This window comes from Marmota marmota, unplaced genomic scaffold (assembly GCF_001458135.2).
Source record: "Marmota marmota marmota unplaced genomic scaffold, marMar, whole genome shotgun sequence".
Classification (NCBI taxonomy): Eukaryota; Metazoa; Chordata; class Mammalia; order Rodentia; family Sciuridae; genus Marmota; species Marmota marmota.
The window spans coordinates 2,459,878-2,480,027 of NW_026000057.1; the positions used below are offsets into that span (position 1 = coordinate 2,459,878).

Consider the following 20,150-nt stretch of genomic DNA (forward strand, 5'->3'; position numbering starts at 1 on the left):
CTCTCTCTCTCTCTCTCTCTCTCTCTCTCTCTCTCTCTCTCTCTCTCTCCCCTTAAGTTTTCTGGATGTTTCTAATATGCAGTCTTCTGAGTTGAGCACAAATGGGTACCAATCCCAGTTCTTTGCCTGCCATATGTTAGCAGTTTCCTCAATAATTAGCTCTTCCAGGAAAGGTGCAGGGAAGGGATTAGGGGGTCTGGGCAAGCCATGGGCTGCATCATTCTCCACCACAGAGAACTCAGAAAACAAGTACACAGCAAGGACCGTGTTTTTCTTTAAAACTGAACCCATTTACCATTTAGACCAAAGAGACATATTTTACAAAATTGTTAATAGTATTATAACAACTAATGGTTTTGGATTAATCCAGGTGGTTTTTTTTTTTTTCCTTCCCACTAAATAAGGGGACTCCATCTGTACTTCTTGTCAGTATGTATGTATTCAAGCCTTGTGGTGTGATGTGAGGAGCCTATTTTAGCTTCAGTGTGACAGGTCTGTCTTTAGTTTAGTGTATTCAATTTGCTTAAGTGCAAAACGTACTTAAAAGAACTGTTCTTTTAGAAGTGAAGTTCAAAAATACCTCAAATATCTGTACAGTGACACCGCTATCCTTGCCTGACAGTTCTTGAAAGGACTGGCCAGATTGTAGTCATGTCAACATTCCTGTAATGCATAGAGGGTGTGAGAACATGCATATTTTTATCCTTGCTTCAAAGAGTTTTTAATTGCACGTTTAGCAGACATGGACAGAGCACCTCCTTGGGGCCAAGCAGTGGGAGAAATAAGAGGAAAGGTGGAAAGGCACAGCTCCCGTTCTCAAGAAATGCAAATGTAGGACTGTCCGACACATGATGGGAAGGAGAATGAAGTGGGAGCCCAGAGCCAGAAGAGGCTAGGGGGAATTATATGCTGAGGGCCAGAGGCAGGACACAGCAGAAGAACATCAGGGGGTGCAAGCCTTCGAGGTATGGTTGGATGGCAGAGGGGCAAGGAGCAACGCTAGAAAGATTCGGTTGAGGGTGGGAATTAGTTGGAAGGCCCCATGTGCCCTCCTAGAGTTTAGGCTTGATCCTGTAGGCAAAGGACAGTCACCAAGCAGAGGAAGCTGAGAGCAGAATGTGGTACTTGTGAGCTACATCAAAATGCTGACTTCTCAATAGAGTTATGTTATCACATCACTTATTCAACTTAAAATCGGAGTGACTGTTGCATGCAAGAAATGACAACAGAGTGAGTTTTTACATCGTTCTCTGCTGTGCAGACTTCCTGCCAATATCACCTTCATCACCCGCACATATGGATGTCTAACAGTAAAAATGGTTTTTTGCGTGAATCTTACTTAAAATTGTTCTGAGTATTTGGTTTTGAAGGCTTCTAGAAAACTCGTGCTTTTTGTCCATTACTGCTCTGCAGGATTGGTGAGGCCAGTGTACTGCTTTCTCTGGGGCTACCAAGGCAGCGAGGATAAAAATAGGACAAACTTTAAGAATCCCAGATATTTTCAGATAACAAAGACTGATTTATGCAGGCCCGCTTCGTGCTCTGACCAAACATAGAGAAGCTTTTGTGCTGTGATTAGCAAGGGTGCTGATGTCAGTTCTCTTGTCAAGCATCAAGCTTTATTCTGTAGCTAAATTGTGCTTTGTACCATAATCCAGAGAACCTTTGTATCTGCCTTATTTAAGTGTGTAGTTTATGTAATTGCTTTTGTTTTCCAGTTTCATCGGTGCCAGATTCAATGAGAATGACTCATTTTGCGACCGAGACAAACATTCACATTTGGACCATGTTAAAAATAAATAAATAAGTGGCAGGTGCTGCTTGGTGAAAATTCTGTGTTTTAGTGCAGTCATTTCCTGCTGGAAGGGTTCACGTCTCGAATTATGTCTCAGCCTCTGCAGTCGCTAGCCCAATATCTCTTATTCCTCAATTTATGGCTATTCATTTCTTGGCTCTTTTAGTTTTAAAGGCTTTGTTGAATTTGAACAATGGGATTTCAACAGGAAAGCAAAGGAATAGATAAGAGAAACCTAAAGAACACACACACACCTTCTTTTGTTTCTCTGAGGTGATTATGGATGTGCTTTGGTGCAGTTAGGTATCATGTCAAGCTCTGGAACTCTTTTCTCCAGTGGAAGGGGTTTTGAAAGCAGTCCTTTCTTTTTATCGTGACCTGTACACCAAATTTAATATTCTCAAAAGTTTTACAACTTTATTTTCTTAGGGGAATTCTACTTGTTTATTGTACAAATATTTCTGAGTTCCAGGCACTGGGCCATGTGTGGGGTATGTAATGGCGTATCAAGCAGACATGGTCACATTATCTTCTTGAACCTTTCAACCTGGCTAGGGGGTTAGATGCTAAATAAATAAATAGAAAGAAAAACTGAATTGCAGGCATTTATAAATCACAACAGAGGCAAGTAATAGGGTCCCCAAAATTATACCCTGCTTTACCTTGGGGTTGGTTGGGTTGAGGGTGGTTGGGGAAGGAAAGGCTGAAGATAGGAATTGATCATCCAAAGACCAAGGGAGAGAACAAATACTGGATTTAGAAAACAGCATGTGAAAAGTCCCTGAGCAGAAAGGAGTTTGGCCTCCTGTAAACCACATTATCAAAAAAGAGAAGTGGCAATTAAGAGAGAAAAGATAGAAAAACTGCATTTAAAAGATTATGAATGAACTATACAGGCACAGCTGTATGGCATTACTTAGAGGCCCAGAAGCCTTTGAGATCCACATAAAATGCAGTATAGAAACTGATGCCTGTACTACTTAGCCTGAGTCATCAGGGAATGGAGGAATTATGGGCAATAAATTATGTAGTAAGGCATTTTAAAAAGATTTCCTTACAAGACATTAAAGTTTTAAAAAGTCAATTCTGTATTTAAAGACAGAAACTCCACTATCTAGAAAAATCACTAACCCAAAGATAGGATTCCTTGATGGACCTGGATAAATAATCTTCTTTTTTTTCTTTTCCCTTTATTTGTCCATTAATCTCTCAAGCTTACTGCTTGAGAGGTGTGTTAATCAGCCCTTACTGCTGGGTGTGGTAGTGCATGTAATCTCAGCGACTCAGGAGGCCGAGGCAGGAGGAATCAACCTAGTGAGATCCTGTCTTAAAATAAAAAGGGGTGAGGATGTGGCTCCATGGTTAAACATCTTTGGGTTCACTTCCTGGTACAAAAAAAAAATCAGCTGATACTGTGACAACACATCTGAGAAAAACAAGGAGGAAAGATCTATTTTGGCTCACGGTTTCAGAGGTTCAGTCCATGACCAGCGGGCTCCATTGTTTCTGGGCCTGTGATGAGGCCATACTTCGTGATGGAAGGGTGTGGCAGAGCAAAGCAGCTTACCTCCTGGTGGCTGGGAATGAGAGAGAGAGAGAGAGAGAGAGAGAGAGAGAGAGAGAGAGAGAGATACCCTTCCAGGGCATGCCACAAGTGACCTACTCCCTCCAACTAGACCCCACTTCCTGCGGTTTCCACCACCTCCCAATGGTCCATTCATTTATGAAGCCATCAATGGATTAATCCATGATGAGCTGAGAGCCGTTGGTCCGATCACTTTCCCAAAGCCCCACCTCTGAACATTGTGCACTGCGGACCCAGCCTCGAACACAGGAGCCTTTGGGAGACCTTCCAGATCTAAACCGTAACAATAGGGAAGTATCTGTAGAGAACCAACTCACAGATGGTTTCTATTTATTTTTAAATAAATAGGAGTATATCAAATGAGTGGATTTTTATAACCCAGTACCAGATTTGTGTGAATCTAACATGTTGTGACTTTTCAATATCATCTAAAACATCTATAGAATTCTATTGTCTTTCTCCTTCTGATACCAATTCTGTACTTTTTCATTTGAACTGCAATAAGAATTTAACTTAAAATATCGATGTTTTAACATTCTGTGGCCTTGATGATTTTTTTTTTTTTTTTTTTTTTTTTTTTTTTTAGTAAATTTCTTGTTAAAGGATTGCAAGTTTTTCTGTAAAGGAGTGCTTATCCACTAAGCAATATTTCTGTAGCTACTTTGCCAGGGTTGCTGTGTTCCAAAGTATTTATTTTCATTTATGTTAAATATTTTCTCCACAATTTTTTTTGTTATTTTACACAAGGCATTTATTTGTTTGTTTATGTATTTATTTATGGCTTACTTTTCTTTTTTAAAAATTTTTTTCTCCACAATTAGAAAACACCTCGAGGGTAGGAATCATGAATTTCAAACTTGTCTCTCTTCCCACAAGTACCTTATACAGTATCTTCAGAAAATTCAATTACTTGTTGAGTAATTCATTGATTTTCTTTAATGGGTATAATTTAAAGAATCTCTTAAAACATTAAGCCTAAAGTTATCACCCACATTATTTTGGTTGTCAGTTGTCCACATTACTAGAAGGCTGTATGGCTGGTTTGTGGATTGCTCAGGGTCCCTTCCTCCTCATTTTCTATCTCTGCCTCAGATCTTTGCCAGAGCTTCCTAGCCCCTCCATTAGGGAACCACAACTCAAAATCAGTTCATATCAGAAGTTTATTATACAATTTAGTGAAGATGGAGGCAAAGACGAAACAACTGCCTGAGAAGTGTGTGTAGATTTTAGTTATCGATCCTCTTTTTTTCCCCTTTCACATTTTTTTTCAGAATACAGTGAAGCCATTTTTTAAACTGTCACTACAATACCTTTGTGTTCTATTTGCCAGATTTTATGAAACAAAAAACACTCTATCATGTCATACTCATGGCTTTCTCTATTGCCTTGGATGATTTTAAACTTGGTCAATATTTTCTTATAAATAGATATATATGTTAATGAAGACAGAAATACTGTTTGGGGGGAAATTGGCCTATGTTAACAGCCCCAGCAGGAGCTGTCTTGGTCTGATTAGACTGTAGAGCATGGAACTCGTGTACCGTGATGAGTAAAATTTCTAAAATTCCTGTAGGCACAGGGCTGTCATCATACCAGTTGTTTCACTGGAAAAGAGACTTTCTCTTGCTGGTCCTAATTTTCCAAGACTAAAGGATTGTGACATTGTAACTGGTGCTCAGAGTCTGTGGGTGAGTAGGAGGAACAGTGAGGACATGTGCCTTCAGTGGGGTTCATAAAATGTCACGGTTCTCTGCCCTTGCACTTCCTGGAATGTCCTCTTTGGGCAGTCTAACCTCGAATGTTCCGTCAATAAGAGTACAGAGTGTCTATTAGTAGGTGATTGAGACTTATGAGCCTGAGAGGAGACAATCTGGGTTTTGTTTCTAGGCACAGATGTTAGGGTTAAGGTCTGATAAAGAAGACTCCATCATTGGATTCTGCTTTTATTATTTGATGAAGCACCTTCATGTGTGTATTTTATAGCACGATATTAAGGCATGGAAAATCATTGCTTTTAAAAAAATGTGGTAAAATATATACAACATACAATTTACCATTCTATTTTTTAAGAATACGGTTATTAAGAACATTCACATTATTGTACATCCATGACCACTATCCATCTCCAGAATTTCTTCTTCTTTCCCACCTGAAACTCCTCATTCTCCCTTCCTGCTGTGAATGTGACTACTCTAAATACCTCACATAAGTGGAATCGTACTGTAGTTGTCCCTTGGTGAATGGCTTATTTCATTGAGTATCATGTCCATATTCATTTTTCCCAGCATCATTTATTGAAAGCATTACTTTTTTATATGTAGTAAAAAACTAAACCTTCATTGGTTTGTTGACTTGATATATCATAGGATAGTTAATAGAAGATACAAGTATATATATCAAAAAGTTCTTATGAGAGATCAATAAGCTTTGGTGTTCAGAGTGGAAGATCATCCTATGATAACTGAAAACCATTGTGACTTTTCTAGATGGTGCATTTATAATACTGGCTTGATAAATGTGTAGCTTCTGGAAATTTTTCTCTGCAATTAATACTAAGTGGTGATTTTGTTTTTTTCCTAGGCATGGAAGAGGAGGTGGTTTGTGTTACGCAGTGGCCGTTTGACTGGAGATCCAGATGTCCTGGAGTATTACAAAAATGATCATGCCAAGAAGCCCATCCGTATCATCGATTTAAATTTATGTCAGCAAGTCGATGCTGGATTGACATTTAACAAAAAGGAATTTGAAAACAGCTTCATTTTTGATATCAACACTATTGACCGGATTTTCTACTTGGTAGCAGACAGTGAGGAGGAGATGAATAAGTGGGTCCGCTGTATTTGTGATATCTGTGGGTTTAATCCTACAGAAGAAGGTAAGTTCAAGATTTTATTACCCGACTTCAGTTCTCTTTTTTTTGCTATGTATTTAGAGGTGCCATAAAACTCCTTGTTAAATTCAGTTATACACTGTTTTGTTTTGCAATAGGAACCTGACATTTGGGGAAATCATGGGACTCTTCCTTAATCAGTGTGGACAGAAACTTTTTTTCCCACAGGTTTGAGAGAGAGAGACTTAACAACCATTGCAGGGCAGTGTGTAAGTAATTGTCCTGAGGAAGAAGGGGTCAGGAGGACATTCTTAAGTACATTTATTGAGTTTTGACATTAGTATTTTAATAGTGTTGATATATGACTGTTTTTACCGATTAAAATGTCAAAAATTTTATGCTTCATCCCGGTTCTTTAGGCATTATTTTAAAAACCACATTAGGTTTTAAAGTTATGAAGTAGCCGAGGTGATTATCAATACCTAGGAAAAGCAAATGAGAATCAAGCACAAAACACAATGAAAAAGAGCACAGAGAAGGAAGAGGGGGCTCAAGGTATGGATAAGCAGGAGTAGAGGACAGTTTCCCAGGAGAGGAGTTGCGGGTTGCAGGCTTGGAAAGAAGTAATGTTTCCATGTGGGTGGAAACAGCCCTCCAGGTTTAGGCACCTGGGAAGGAAAGAACTCCGAGGTGAAATAGGTTCATACTGCGCAGAAGGGCCATGGGTAAAAGAGGCAAAGGGACAGCTGCTTTCAGATCTTGACTTTCCTGGAAAGAGCTCAGCTGAGTGGGTGGGGGTCTCAGGTGGAAGTCTTGTTCAGGTACTCTCAGAGCTGTTTGACCACTGAGTCCCTGTCTGCTTCTCTTCCTTTTCAAACATGCACTCAGAACCTGTGTAGGGGACTTCGATATAGATTTAGTTTTATAGAGCCAAGAATCAGAAATGAAGGTGTACCGAGGTCTTCAACCTTAGTGTCTTCAACTTGTCCCCTGTATCCCTGGGGGATGCGGTCCAAGATTCCCTAGTAGATGCCTGAAGCACCTGTTCAGGATACTACTGAGGATACCATGAAGTATCATTGTGATGGATCTTCTGTTTAAATCATGTGTCATCTTATAATCGTTTTGCGGTTACTGTTGTTCCATTTCCCTGCTGACTTTTCAATTTGGAATTTGTTTGGGGGACCTAAGAGCAGAATTCCATCTCCATTGCTGCCTGCATAGATTGAGCTGATCTGCAAGGCTGAGTAGAAGTGTTCTTTCATATTTCTTGGTTCTTTTTATAATCCTCTGAAATATTTTAATAAAGGAAATGAGATGCTGTATTAGAAGATGTGCATTCTTCTTTCAAGGAAGGTGAATGTCTGGTTTTTGGAAGCCTATTCAGTATTGGGTAAAGTTGAGAACTCCCAAAATAAGAATTTCTAAATGTTTGTTTATGAGATTAATTTTGCAAGTTTTAAGGCACAGAGTCTCTGGTTTGTTTGACCAACTTAAAATATTTCTTACCATCCAGGAGATAAATGAACAAGCAATCAGATCTGGGAAGAACAAAAGCTTGGTATACTTTAGAAAATGGATTCATTAGTTCACCAAAATTATTTGGGTTTGCTAACACTCCATTAGGTTGCAGGTGCTCGTTCAACACACACATATTAGGTGACTAGTTAGGGAGACAGATGGTAAACCTCACTGACATGGAACTGAATATCTAGTGGGAAATTATTCCTTATAAAAAATGTCCAAAATAATGCATTACATTTGTTGATGGGTGCAAGTTCATGTGTGTATACTACACGATCTAGTAGATGATCCAGAATTATAATACCTAGTGATAAGTGCCCTGCACTTAGATAAACATAGATGGCAGCAGCTCCTAATTTAGTCCTGAGGGTCAAGAGAAGCTGAGGTAGTTTTAAACTGCTCTGTGACTGTCACCAATCATGTTCTGAGAACTCTGGTTTTGTACTTAGCGAAACATTTCATTGATTTTAGAAGTCAGAATCACTCAGTCACAATGTCTGTTTTCACTTTAAAAATGTTCTACCAGTATAAGGAGGAGTGAAGTTTTAAAACTTAAAAGCTTCAGTGACCTTTTTGGTGGCAAACTCACTAGTCCTTACAAAGCACATTAGAAGTATATTTGGGTTGAATGAAATTCTTAACTTTTGAACCTCTTATCAAAGCAGTATACATAAAGGGTGAGCAATGAAGTATCAATCAGGTTTGATATGAATGGTTTGTGACTTGGTTACCAAAGGCAGCTGTGCTAATCACATATCATTTTTATCTGCTCCTTAAAACAAGCCCCAGGGACTTTTAATTTGCTAATACTTTCTATAGTTAGTTCAGAGCTATATTTATATACAACGGCACTTATGTTTTAGGTTCTATTATTTAGATTTTTTACAGCTTCTTCCTGGACATCTGCCCCCAAATAACCTAATTAGAGCTGTTTGTAATATAGTTAAGTATATATTGAGGTTATAGGAAAAAATTGTATAAAGTGAACTGTTCATCATTATGTAGTATCATAATGAAGTGTACTTCATTGTACTCTACAGTTTAGGTTTTTAATGTATAGTGGCAAAACTGCAAAAATGCTATAAAACTAACTACTATACTTCCTTATGCATTTGTAGTGTAGACTAAATACCTTTTGAAAAAAAAATAGCCTAGCATGAGGAAAGCTTTGAGTTCAATCCCTGACACTACATACACACACAGTAAATGAATAAAATAACATCTAAAGATTTGTCTGAAATGCTAACAGCATCAAATTGCTATAATACTTTGTAATTGTATTCATATAGTTTAATATAAGGTAAGAATCAAAATAGCTTTGTTCTTCCATTAACCTTATTGCCTGGTTTATATTCCCTTTTTTCCAGCTAGACCTCTCTGCCCATCACGAACAGTATTTTTGTTTTTACCTAGATCTGTCCCCTGTGCCCTGTGCTCTTCCCGTTTTGGAGGGCTGAATATGCTCCCATTTTGAGCTCAAAAAGTGGTCAATAACATGAGATGATTTTCTTCACTGTGCTAGTTTCAGACCAGATGTTGGAAAAAGTAGACTGTGCTTGGATATCAGTCTGAGAAAATAACTATCCACAATCCCTGTGAGAATAACTAGTTTTTCCCTGAAAACAAAAGGAAAGGGGAAAAATCCGACCTGTGTTTTGATTCCAGGAACCTCTCAAAATATCGTTACCATGTTATTTCCGCTGCCCCAGGTGACCACTGCTATTATTGAATACTCAAAGTGCTGGCAGGCTGTATCTGTTTTTAAATTCTAGCTCATTGAACTGTGTGTGGTTCCTATGAATGCTTTTCTTCAGTAGATTTGAGGGTAGAAACTAATTTCTTTTGTTTTTCTTGGAAATGTGCAAATTTATTTTTATTTCCACACCACCAAGGTGGAAGCTGTTAAATCTGCTAAACAAGTCCTGGGAAGCACAGCCCAAGGGCCATAGGAAGCTCACTCAGTTCTCTAAAGGCCTCTGGGCTAATTTTAGGATGCAAGATTAGAAAGTTGCCTCTGAGTTTTTTTTCTTTATTATTATTTTTTAAAAATGCCCAGATTATAGTGGCTTAATTAAAAAAATAAAAAGTGTGATTCTCTGTTTTGATATGCTTCCTGATAGACAAGCATTTACGATTATATATACACTTCCTTTCTTAGAAGCAGTCTTTCTCAATTGAGGACTTTTAAATTTCTTTTCCTTTACTTTTTTATTGAGATTTAAATTGCCACTATAATCAGTATAGATCTTAAATGTACTGTTCAAAATAGCTTTATATATCTATGTCTATACATAGAGACGTCTGTATAGCTGCCCAGTATTAAGAAATAGAACATTTGCACTCCCCTGAAATTCTCCTTTCTGCCTCTTCCAAGCAGAGCCCCCACCCAAATGTATTTTTAGTTTCCTTTTGCTTTGACTGCCGTCCATTCTTTTTTGCCTATTCTTTATTTATTTCTTCTTTTGTGTGTGTTACTGGGCATCACACCCAGGCAGGGCCTCACACATGCTCTCTGCCACCGAGCTACATCCCCAACTCTTTTTCTTATTTTTTGAGACAGGATCTCGATTTGCTCAACTTGGAACCCTCCTGCCTCAGCCTCCCAAGAGCAGGGATTACAAGTGTGCACTTGAGGCTGAGTTTTACCTTTTTTTTTTTTTTTTTTTTAATACTAGGGATTGAACTAGGGTCATTTAACTACTGAACAACATCCCCCGTCTTTTTTTTATATTTTCTTGAACTTCATGTAATGGAACTATTGAGTCAGGCTTCTGTTTTCCAGTATTAAGACCACAAGACTCATCAAGGTTATAGCATATATGCATTTCTTCATCTTTTGCAGCATTCCATTGTGTGGATACCACACTTTATGGATCTGTTTGAATGCTGAAGAACATTTGGGTTGTCTTCAGTTTTTTTTTTTTTTTTTTGGGTACTTGGAATTGAACCCAGGGGTGCCAAACCACACAGCCATATCTCCAGCCCCTTTTTTAAATTTTTTTTTTTTTGAGACAAGATTTCACTAAGACCTTAGGGCCTTACTAAGTTGCTGAGGTTGATCTTGAACTTGAGATCTTCCTGCCTCAGCCTCTCAAGTCACTGGGATTACAGGTGTGCCTCACCATGCCTGTCTTACATGTCTTTTGATAGATATCAATGTCTAGTAAGTTCTTTGGGTATATACGCATGAGTAGAAATGCTGCATCCTAGGATAGCTATAGATTTAACCTTAGTAGATTCAGTAGCTTTAATTCTCCAAAGCCATTGTACAATCGAGATTGCTTTCCTACCTGCAGAGTATGAGAATTCCAGTTATTGCATATTGTTACCAACATTTGTTACAGTCAGCCTTTAATTTCAGTCATTCTAGTGGGTGTGCCATGATATCTCATGGCTTTAATTCACATTTGCTGGAGGACTAATTCAATCAAAGCTTGAGTTTGTTTTTTTCTGTTTTATTACACACTTTCAAGCTACTGTCCCTGAGATCTTGGTTCACCGAGTGTCCTGTGTTGGGGCCCAGGCAACTAGATCTCTAAAATACCCCCCAAATGATTCTGATGCCATCATAACTCTAGATAAGTATCATGGCATTTGTCAGGATTGCCTAACAATTTGAAGTCTCTAAGAATGTTTTTGCAGTCTATTGAAGAGAGTCACGACAAATAAGAACTTTTTTCTACTTGACACATTAAACATATTGTGTAATAATTTAATTCTTTAATAGTTGGATTAAATAAGCTGAAAAACTGCAGTTGGTTTCACCAACAGTTGCTACTGCTGCTGCTTCTTGTTGCTATCCATTTGTCAGATTTACCTTTATAAAATGTTCTTCCATAAAAATGGTGTATTCATTCGGGGCTGGGACTGTGGATCAGTGGTAGAGTGCTCGCCTAGCACTTTCGAGGCCCTGGGTTCAATCCTCAGTACCACATATAAATAAAGGTATTGTGTGCAACTACAACTGAAAGTAAAATAAGTATTTTTTTAAACAAATGGTATATTCAGAAGTGTGAAAATGGTTATATTAGTGTTAATGATAATGAATACTCTTTATAGACTCTTATTTGCCAAGTGAGACATAGATCTATTCAAAATTATTCTTTTTTAAGAAATATTTTTTTGTTGTTGTAGATGGACACAATGCCTTTATTTATTTATTTATTTATTTATTTATAATTTGGTGCTGAGGATCGAACCCAATGCCTCACACGTACTAGGCAAGTGCTCTACCACTGAGCCACAATCCCCATCCCAAAATGCTTCTTCTTAAAAGAAAAATTTTACAGCACACCAGATAAATCAGGAATCAGTAGATACAGAATAACCTTGACCTATTTACCATTAATTGCAATCATAAAAGTAAGACTTTCACAATAGAAATAAAAAAAATTGGAAAAAAAAAAACAAATTTTGTATCAGCAGACACAGCCCACCCTTAGAGGAAACACTCTCATCTGGTCTCCTGATAAGAACAGAGGAGCAGCTCCACAGTTTCATGACTGCATGCTCAGATGCAATAAGTCAGTGGTTAAAAAATTAACCTATGCCATCAACTCCGCAAAATTCTGCTTTACCAATAAAGAGAGTAGAATTATTTCCTACTTGTGTCATTTCATTTTGTTAAATGAGTAATTCTTTTGAATATCCAGAAGCATTATCTAGCCTCCCCAACTTCTTGAGGGACCCTAAAAGCAGACATGATGACTCCAAATAGGATAAAACTAAAGCAGAGGGTAGAGTGGCGTGAGCCAGTTTCTAATGTTTTGGATCTCATCAAATCATAATCTACTTCTCTCCACTGAAAATTTGTACACTGAAAGGCTTTCCTTAGCAATGTTTATTAGCTTTCTAAGTAAATTTCAATTAGGACTTCACTCCAGTAGCTTATTAGGCCTATAATAAATGTTCATTATACTCTTCACGTCTTCTGAATTAAGAAGTAGTAGATTATTTTTCATGCTCAAGCAAACCCTAAACCAATGTTTGGTTCTTAGAAGCTTGATACTAGCCTTCCTTAGAGCAGTAATTCAGAAGTGTGAGCAAGGAGGGGAACAGAATGGCCTGTTCCATTATTTGTGGTGTAGAGATAAGTACAAGTCAACATGTTTATAAGATGAAGAGAAGTTTTCTTTGTCTTAGACCAGTCATTAAACTATAGAGAGAAATTGTCAGAGAATATTTAGACACTGTGCATTGCTTGTATTAAAATTTCAGAGCTGAGCTATAGTCAAATTAACATGACTGAAAAGAACCCAGAGACCAAAGTGTTGAAGATGTTGTGTTATCTGAGCCCAAGTGGCAGAGTGGTCTCCGCAGCCCTGTTAGAGTCCTGTGTGTGCCAGTGTTGTCTGCAAGGGGAGGGGGTGGCTGTTAATGGATGTTTAAAGGTCTTTTCTTTCATGAGCTTGCTCGTGAACAACATGGGAATTTTTCTCTAACTCTTGCTTCTTTTAATGTTCATGCAGTATATAAATGAGATACTTTTGAAAAAGGAAAATCCCAGGCCTCTTTAAAGAGGTTAAAATGCTCTGATCATTTATAGGTAGGAGATATGGAAGGTTAGAAATGAGATGGTCCCCTTGTGTTAATAAAACAAGGTCAGACTGTGGTTTCCTGGCCAGGTGGATTTTCTTTTCCCACTTAAGATGAATCACTTAATTCATTTAGGGTTTAGCCATCAAGTTTAGAAAAAGTATTAAGGGAAAAGTGTATCTATAAAAACAGTCACTAGAATTCATATGATTTTTATAGGGTGAAGGATTGTCAGTGTTTAGTTTTATTTTGTTTTGGTGAGAACTAAAAATTGAGCTAGATTACTGAATTTTACTGTGCCTCTACTATAGAGGAAAAGAGAAGCATATAAAATACACTTCTGGATACAACCCGTAGGATAATTTAACTGCCTTCTCCTTTCTTCCTTCCTAGTGTTGTATATATTTTTCTTAAGCTTGTCTTTAAAAGGTAGATATTTTTCATGGCTCTCTTAAATCCAGAGGGATTTACTCTGAGTCACTATTTAATCTTTAGCATTTTAAATCTCCTTGAATTAAATCTGTGTATTCACAACCGCATCAAAAGAGTAATACATTTCAGAAGGTATATTACATACATTGCTTTGTAATCAGCCTAGGTTGTTAGACAGGACAACAAGAGTTTGTGAGTACCCACTGAAATTATGACATCATTATGTAAGTGTCCAAAAATTTACTCTTACCATTTCTGTTCTCATCCTCTTGAAAAAGAAAGAATTCATTAACTCCTGACACAAGGTGTTAGAGTTTGTTAGGCAAGCCTGTAGGAAGACTTGACCTTACCTGGAGCATCACAAAGATTAAAAAGTCAGAAATTAGTTCAACCTGTTTGCTCAGATCATATTCTCTAATTGAAAGAAGTTTTCAACCCTTACGAGCATCCAGAAGGGCTCACGGAGTTCTCGAGAAGCAGATCCTAAACTGTGTGTGCAGGTAGAGGAGTTGGAAGAATCTCTTGCTCTAATCTCTTCTGGTTTGACAGAGAGAAGGTGCTCAGGGAGTTTCTACCTCAGATTGAAACATTTCCGCCCCGCCCCCCCCCCAACATCTGTTTCTGAACCTCTGTTTGCTATTGAGTCACAACTGGGGATACAGTTATATTTAGACCTCACCATTAGAAACCTACCTTCAGCACCTGAAAGAGTTGTAAAATGAATAGACTTGTCTATGCTGTTTATGGGAATATTATAGTTAAATACATAAGGACATTATCACAAGCAAGTATCTAAAGAAGACAGTTTACAGTGATCCCTTCTCTGGTGAATGCCTAGGTCAGGTGACCTCGATCCCATTTGATAGAACATTAATTCCCTTACCTCTTTTAACATCTTTCACATAATGTTTTGTTGAAAAAAAAAAAAGTCAATTTTAACTCAGCCTTTTCTGTGCAAACATACACAGGCGACAAACAAATTTGTTTATTTATATCTGGAACATTTACCTTTTTCTGGGTTATTTATAGCCTTGTATTCCTCACCAAACTAACAGAGTATATGCCTTCTGGGCCCTTAAAATTATATTTGGTTATGTCAGTAATTACAGAGGGATTTTATTTCTAGATTTTCAACTTGTTTTCAAATTACCTCCTTCTACACAATGTAGTTAGCTATTTTCATGTGTCTTTTCAGAATAGGGCTTAATAAAGTACTTCTCCTCCACTTTCCTGAAAATGTTCCTTGTGCCCACTAACTGGCAGAGAAAGCCATGAGCTAAAAGACAGGGTGAGGCCTTAAAGAAGCCCTTTCCCTGGACATGAACAGAATCCATCAGTCTCAGAATTAAAACTGTTTCTCCCTAGTCCTGCCAGAAGTATAAAGAAAAGATGAGCAGTAGAATAAATGCAAGAGGAAAAGCAGCCCTGGGACTCAGCAGCATGTCACCGTGTCACCAAACAGGTCTCCAGCTTAGGAAGTGACATGTTTTTTATCAGGGGGAAAAAACTTGCCTCGCATGCACAAGGCCCTGGGTTTGTTCCCTGGCACCACAAATAAATAAGTAAATAAATAAGTAAATAATCTGTCCTTCTGCTAAGATTGTAGAGCACTTTCATTCAGTAGCCATAAAACTAAAGATTGTCTAAGTTGAGATTTTTAGAGCCCCTGGTACATTTTCGATCTCCTTGACATGAACAAATCTCTTCCTAAATGTTTCCATTTGGTAGTGTTTGTTTTACCTTTGTCATGGTCATTCTGTTTTGGTGTGCTGAAGTAATTTCACTCCAAACTTAAAGTAGTTTTGCTTAATAACAACAACAACAGAAAATGTTCTTAAAATGGGACGGATAGTGAGAGTTAAACTTTGGCATTGCAGATCCCGTGAAGCCACCTGGCAGCTCCCTGCAAGCACCAGCTGATTCACCTTTTGCTATAAATACGGCACCACCATCTGCCCAGGTGGATCCATCCTCCACAGCTCTACCTCCTTCCTATCAGCTAATCAGCCTTCCACCACACCCGGAAACTCTTGGCACCCAGGAGGATCCTCAAGACTACCTCTTGCTGATCAACTGTCAAAGCAAGAAGCCTGAAACCACCAGGTAAGTCGTTTGTGCCTCTGTGTGTGTGTGCGTGCGTGCGTGTGTGTGTGCGTGTGCGTTTGTGTACATTTAAAAATCTTACCTTTAAACGTTTCAACCTTGACTTGAAGGCTTGAAAGAAGCCATCTCCATAGGCTTACCTGGTAGCATTGTATTTCAGGCCTATATCCCTCCATTAATGATTTCTGATATTCAGGAGGTTTTATTGAAGAAATATAATATAAGCTGTCTGTGGCAGACACTTGTACTTCCAAGACTCTTGTGTAGACAGGCTACTGTTTTAGTCTTTCTTAGAGACTTGCAGTATTACTTGCTTATCAGAGTTCACTGATTTGTAAATGGTGATCTTGCTCCATTTCTTATGTGATTATAAACCAGCCATGGGTCATCTTTTGTTTCTGAAGAAGGAGAGGAATACCTACTACTAGAAGATTTTGAAAGCAAAACGATTCCATTGCAGTGAGTGTGTTGTAGTTCTTTTGGTCTGTGTGAGCAATTATTCTTACAGGTAAAATCCCAATATGGCAGATTCTATGGAATTATAAAATTGGAGTTTAGAGAAATTTGATGATATTACATGTAATGCTTAAAGCAATGAAACTTTCAAATCTTTATACCAAACATTGAAGCAGCACTTAGCCCAAGCCTTGACCTGTCAAATTTCCAAGTAGAAAGAAGCATATGGATTGCGGTGCTTGACCACAGGGGCCATAAGTCCTTCCCCAATCCCTGGGTAGCCTGCCATCTCCCTCCCTCCTCCCACTCTTCTCTCCTCTTACAAGCTGTAAGGTAATTTTAATTTGATCATCCTTGACCTTTGATGTCGTGGTTGGAGGCTTAAAGTGACAGAGGGAGTTTGAGAGCAGTTGTTTTACTCTTTTAAAAGAAGCAAGAAAAGGATCTCTGCTATTAACAGCCATGTGACCATTAGTGACATCACCATCAAGTGGTATATTTATGAGCAGTATAAAAGTGGGGTGACTTGCATATTAGACTGGAAAGGTGTTTTTGAAACAGTTGTAGCATTCTACTGTCATGTGTAACTAATTAGAACAAATTTTAAAAATTAAAAAAAGCTGTAAGTTATTAAGTCTTATTGCTTTTATGACATAAAAAGCTTTCATTTAAAAAGCAATTATTAACAAAAATTTAAGTAGGGTTTGTTAAAATCCACATAATAGTTTCTGCGAACTATTTCCCAAGGTGACAAAAGCCTCTCACAAGCATTCCAAAGACGGTTTTTTGTATATTTGTTGTAATGGGATTTTACCTGTAAGAGCAAGAAAATTTTATAAATCAATACTAGTTAACAGTATCAAATTCTAACTGATTGTGCTTGTTTGCTGTGAGAATTTAAAATTACACACTTGCAACTTTGTTCCCTGTGCTACTAACGAAGATTTTACTTCTGGAAATTCACTGTTACTTTCCAATAGCACTTTTTAAAGCCAACAGCAAAATGACAGCTTTCAGAACATTTTTTTTTCCTTATGTTAGTGTCTTTCATTGATTTCCCTGGTTTCAGAGTGTTTCTGTTGCAGTGTAAATTATGCTTTAAATCATCACCCAGATATATTTTGCCATCAGTATTTATAAGTGACAGTAAGACACAGTCCCCTCAGATACAGTCGCCTTTGGAGTTTGTAAGTGAAGCTTATTAAGAAGTCCAAGAATAGAAGCATTAAGTGTTTATAGGTAAAAACTCATGTTCAGTGCCCCCAGCTCAGACAAGAGCTCCTCTAGGAAGTATTTTCCCCAAACTTGTAGGTTAGATTAAATGTCTTTCTTGAGTTTCTGTGCTCAAATGGTTTCCCCATATCTCTGTTTTATCATAGTATTGGAAATAGCTTGGTAGTTTTATTTTTCTCCACTAAACATTAAGTGACAGTAGGAAGTTTTGCTTACCACTAATTATACCCCTAACTTCTCTTAGCTTCTCCATTCATGAAAGTTCTAGATTATGCAAATTTTAGATTATGCATAGGTGCATTCAAAATTCCATCAAGGAATGGTCTGTGTTTCTAAGATGAAGAAAACAGTAAGAAATCTCTTCAGAAGAGTAGGGTTTGACCTGTACCTAGTTGGTGTGAGAAAAGGAGCATATCATTAGTAATTCATAAAAAAAAATTTCTTGGGGTAAAAGAGATGTGAGCACAGTAGAAAGAAGATGAAAGGAGAGCCTGCTTGGGAAGAGGTTGATTTGGGGAGGAAGAGGACGTGGAACATGGAGCCAAGTTACATTTGTGGCCTTGTAGTTCCCACAGCCTGGAGGGACCTAATAGGTTTTCCACTGAGGATTTGAATAATATAAAAACTCTATTTTGAAAATATGTCTCATAGCAATGTGGTCTGATGGATGGGTTGGAAGAGGGAGACACTAGGGGTTAGGCCACTTAGGAAGGTTCAGTACAGTAGATGTCACCAGAACTATATGAACCCAGAATTTACCAAGAATACACAAGTAGAAATGTCAGTTTGAAAATATGGAACTTAGGATTTGGGGAGAATATGGGATTTGTCAGCATTTAGAGAAGAAAGTAAATGTATGAAAAACAGGGTTTTTCTAGCAGCATGTGTGGTGACTAAAGGCCTGGACTCTGTTGGCCATTCCCATCTGGAAAGGCACAGGGGGCGGGGCTAGTCACTGAAAAGAGGGCAATGATCAGGGAAGGAGAAGAAACATTGGGTTAGCACAGTATGGGTTCTCTGCTACCCTGGGGTGAGAGTTCCAATGGGCAAATATACTGTACAATGCCCGATGTTACTAAGCAATTAGGGAAGAGAAGCACTTTTTTAAAAATCTCAAGTTATTTAGAGAAAGAGTTTAAATTCCTGCAGGACTTTGGACAACATGTATGGGTAGTTCAGGTATCTTGTTTGTATGGTCAACTTCATCATGGCTTAAACCAGTTTTGTGATACCTCAGAATACAGAGATGGAAAATGTACCCAAAGCAGAAATACTCTCAAATGAGAAATATCGAGGTTAATTATCATCTGGAGTTGGTGAACTCTACCTCATGTATTTTGATCCTCTCATAGAATTAACTATAATTTTATTAAAGGAAATTAGGATAAGGGAAGATATGGGAAACCCATTAAGTTGCCACCTCCTTATGGGTCTCGGTGGATTTCCTCAGTACCAGGCAATCATTTGGCGTTTAGTTCTGCAGAGTCACAGATTTGCCACAGGCACGTTCCAAAGCCGTGGATCAACTTGATGAACTGGACGGGCACCAGGTGTCTGCATGTTCTTGATAGGAAACTTCTCCTTGTCCCTGTGCCTCCTTCATTTTCCTTTCCCAGACACTCATAATATCTGTCTAATGCAGGGCTTTAGGGACTGTGGTTTTTTGTTTTGTTCCGTTTTGTTTTTGTGGTGCTGGGGATTGGACCCAGGGCCCTATGCATGTGAGGCAAGCACTCTACCAACTGAGCTATAGCCCCAGCCCAGGATTGTGGTTCTTATGTGTAAATTTCATAGGGAGACTTGGGGAAGCGGGCAGGTATAGGGAAGAAATTACTACGCTGCTGGTGGTTTGTGGTGGTGGTTTTGTTGTCTTGTAATCATACAAAAACTAAAGAACATTTGTGCTTTAAATCTCCAGATCACACAAAAACAATCTAATGGGGGATAAGAACAGATGTTTTGATTGCTAAGCTCTGAATATGTTTACCAAAACTGCGTTCTTATTCTTGACCATGTTATATTTTGTCATTAACACTTTTCATGTAGAACCCACGCCGATTCTGCAAAATCCACCTCTTCTGAAACAGACTGCAATGATAACGTCCCTTCTCATAAAAATCCTACTTCCTCCCAGAGCAAACATGGAGTGAATGGCTTTTTTCAGCAACAAATGATGTATGATTCTCCACCGTCACGTGCTATGTCTGTCTCTGTGGACTCCAGTCTTTACAACCTGCCCAGGAGTTACTCTCACGACGTTTTGCCAAAGGAGTCTCCATCGAGTACTGAAGCAGATGGAGAACTTTATGTTTTTAACACCCCACTGGGGACGTCCAGTGTAGAGACTCAAATGAGGCACGTTTCTATTAGTTATGACATTCCTCCAACACCTGGTAATACTTACCAGATTCCACGGACATTTCCAGAAGGAACCTTGGGACAGACATCCAAGCTAGACAATATTCCAGATATCCCTCCACCTCGGCCACCGAAACCACATCCAGCTCATGACCGATCTCCTGTGGAAACGTGCAACATCCCACGCACGGCCTCAGACACCGACAGTAGTTACTGTGTCCCTACCACAGGGGTGCCGCCGTCACGTAGTAATACCATTTCCACCGTGGATTTGAACAAATTGCGAAAAGGTCAGCTGT

At 38.5% G+C, this 20,150-nt stretch overlaps 1 protein-coding gene across 8 annotated transcripts in view; it reads left to right on the top strand.

Annotated features, from left to right (window-relative positions):
- The window catches only part of Gab1 (GRB2 associated binding protein 1), a 128,680-nt gene that overhangs the window by 79,386 nt on the left and 29,144 nt on the right, over nt 1-20,150 (top strand). For 6 of the 8 annotated variants that reach the window (XM_015484439.2, XM_048813460.1, XM_048813459.1 and 3 more), the window contains exons 2-5: nt 5,961-6,255; nt 15,579-15,804; nt 16,183-16,263; nt 19,540-20,141. In XM_015484439.2, the coding sequence (XP_015339925.1) occupies nt 5,961-6,255; nt 15,579-15,804; nt 16,183-16,263; nt 19,540-20,141 (1,204 nt within the window). The remainder of the gene's footprint in view (nt 1-5,960; nt 6,256-15,578; nt 15,805-16,182; nt 16,264-19,539; nt 20,142-20,150) is intronic. The other 2 variants (XM_015484440.2, XM_048813456.1) reach the window with 1 other exon arrangement.